Source organism: Lottia gigantea, assembly GCF_000327385.1.
Source record: "Lottia gigantea unplaced genomic scaffold LOTGIsca_1081, whole genome shotgun sequence".
In the NCBI taxonomy this organism is placed as follows: Eukaryota; Metazoa; Mollusca; class Gastropoda; family Lottiidae; genus Lottia; species Lottia gigantea.
Window position 1 is genome coordinate 869 of NW_008706959.1, and position 1690 is coordinate 2558.

The 1690-nt window shown below is 35.4% G+C and overlaps 1 protein-coding gene across 1 annotated transcript in view; it reads right to left on the minus strand.

Annotated features, from left to right (window-relative positions):
• Window positions 1-1027, minus strand: part of LOTGIDRAFT_176360 (hypothetical protein) — a gene marked incomplete at both ends in the record, with an annotated part of 1326 nt that extends 299 nt beyond the window's left edge. Inside the window, one exon of the mRNA XM_009046919.1 lies at window positions 4-1027. Within this exon, the coding sequence (XP_009045167.1) occupies window positions 4-1027 (1024 nt within the window). The remainder of the gene's footprint in view (window positions 1-3) is intronic.
• Between the last annotated feature and the right edge of the window lie 663 nt (window positions 1028-1690).

Below are 1690 nucleotides of genomic sequence, written 5' to 3' on the forward strand. Positions count from 1 at the left end.
GACGCAGGATCATTAGGTTGATTCTTTCTCTAGCTTCCAATTCATCTTTTAACAAAGCCAACAACTCATCAATACTCCACTTATCTTTATCACACTTTCTACTAATAATCAATCTAAACTCTTCAGGAACTTTCTTCAAAATTATAGGAACCAATATTGAACCATAACTGTTTGAATCTACACCTAGAGAACCAAGACTCCTTATACTAACTTCAATTGAATCAAAAAGAGATCGAATACGTTTAACATCATTAGAATTAGAAACTGGAGACAAATCAATCAAAGCGTCCATGTAACTAGAAATCATAACCTGTTTATTACCAAAAGGTTCAAGTAATAATTCAACAGCTGAGTCATAGTTCTGTTCAGTCAAAGATAGACCTGCTATACACAATGAGGCTGCACCCTCTAAAAGTCCCTTCAAATAATTAAACTTGTCAACCTTGGAAATACTGTCATTACTATTCACTGCAGCATCAAAACTGTCCCAAAATGATTGCCATGATTTAGGATCACCATTATAAGAAGTCAATGTCAATTTAGGAAGCTTAGCAGTCAATTTAGGATTATTTGGTCTAGGTATAATGTCTATAGCAGGAGCAGGTAAACTATTTGAATGTTCTACCGTAGGCACAATCTGTGGAGGTTTCGGATTAAGACACGACTCAATTCTAAAAATAGTTCTGTTTATAAGTTCACAAAATTCACTTGACTCAGAAATGTCATGCATGATTTCTTCTTCACTTTCAATGAATTCAAGGATCTTCTCATCATGATTTCTAAGGACTGATTTCTTCTCACTCAATGTTGCTTTGAAACCTTCTAAAATCTCTATTTCTCTCGATGAATTTGAAAATTCATCAATTGAATTGTCAGATGATTGTATTGTTCTCTTTACAAATGCCCTGTGGCCACCACGAACTCTTCTCACTTTTGATAAACTAAGCACGCTTTGACCAAGTTCACTCGTTATCACTGAACCGGCAGAATTTTCACTGGATCCCGCTTCTTTGTCTTTAGCACTCATTTTGGAAAGGTAATATTCTTTACTCACAAATGAATCAGATTCACTAGGAATCCGTCTCGTCGGACCAAATGTTTGGGTTTAAAAGCTAACACTCGACTAGGAAATCGAAAATAAGTCACACTCTCAACTCGAATTTTATTTTCTTCACCACATTTCAAGGGTGTACAGAGAAGCCAACTTCTTACATAAAGAGTTCCAAAAAAAGGGAGATAATTCATGTCAAGAGTTAACACTTTACAGACCGCATTTAGTCTATTTCACAACAGCCCTCTTAGTCTGAAACTATACTTTTACAAGAAGTATAGAACGCTACCTTTATGTGTAATGAAACATTGTGTTCAATGATAAATAGAAGTCTATATCTATAACAACTGTTGTTTCTTATTGTGCTGTGATATTTCTAAATGTCTTACAAGGTTTATGAAATGGTTGTTTTATCCCACACATATGGGTTTCGGCTAGGGTAACTGCACTTTTATAATTTTGGGGTACAGGAATCTATGTAAGTGAACCCTTGACTTTTCGCTTGACATTGATCTATCAAATCCTCTCATCTCTCTTACTACAGTTCGAATTGGAAGGAACAGAAACTCCACTGTTCATCGACTCTCAAGGATGCGTTTTTTTCATAGTTTGTATCCTCCAGAGCTTTAACGAACTTGG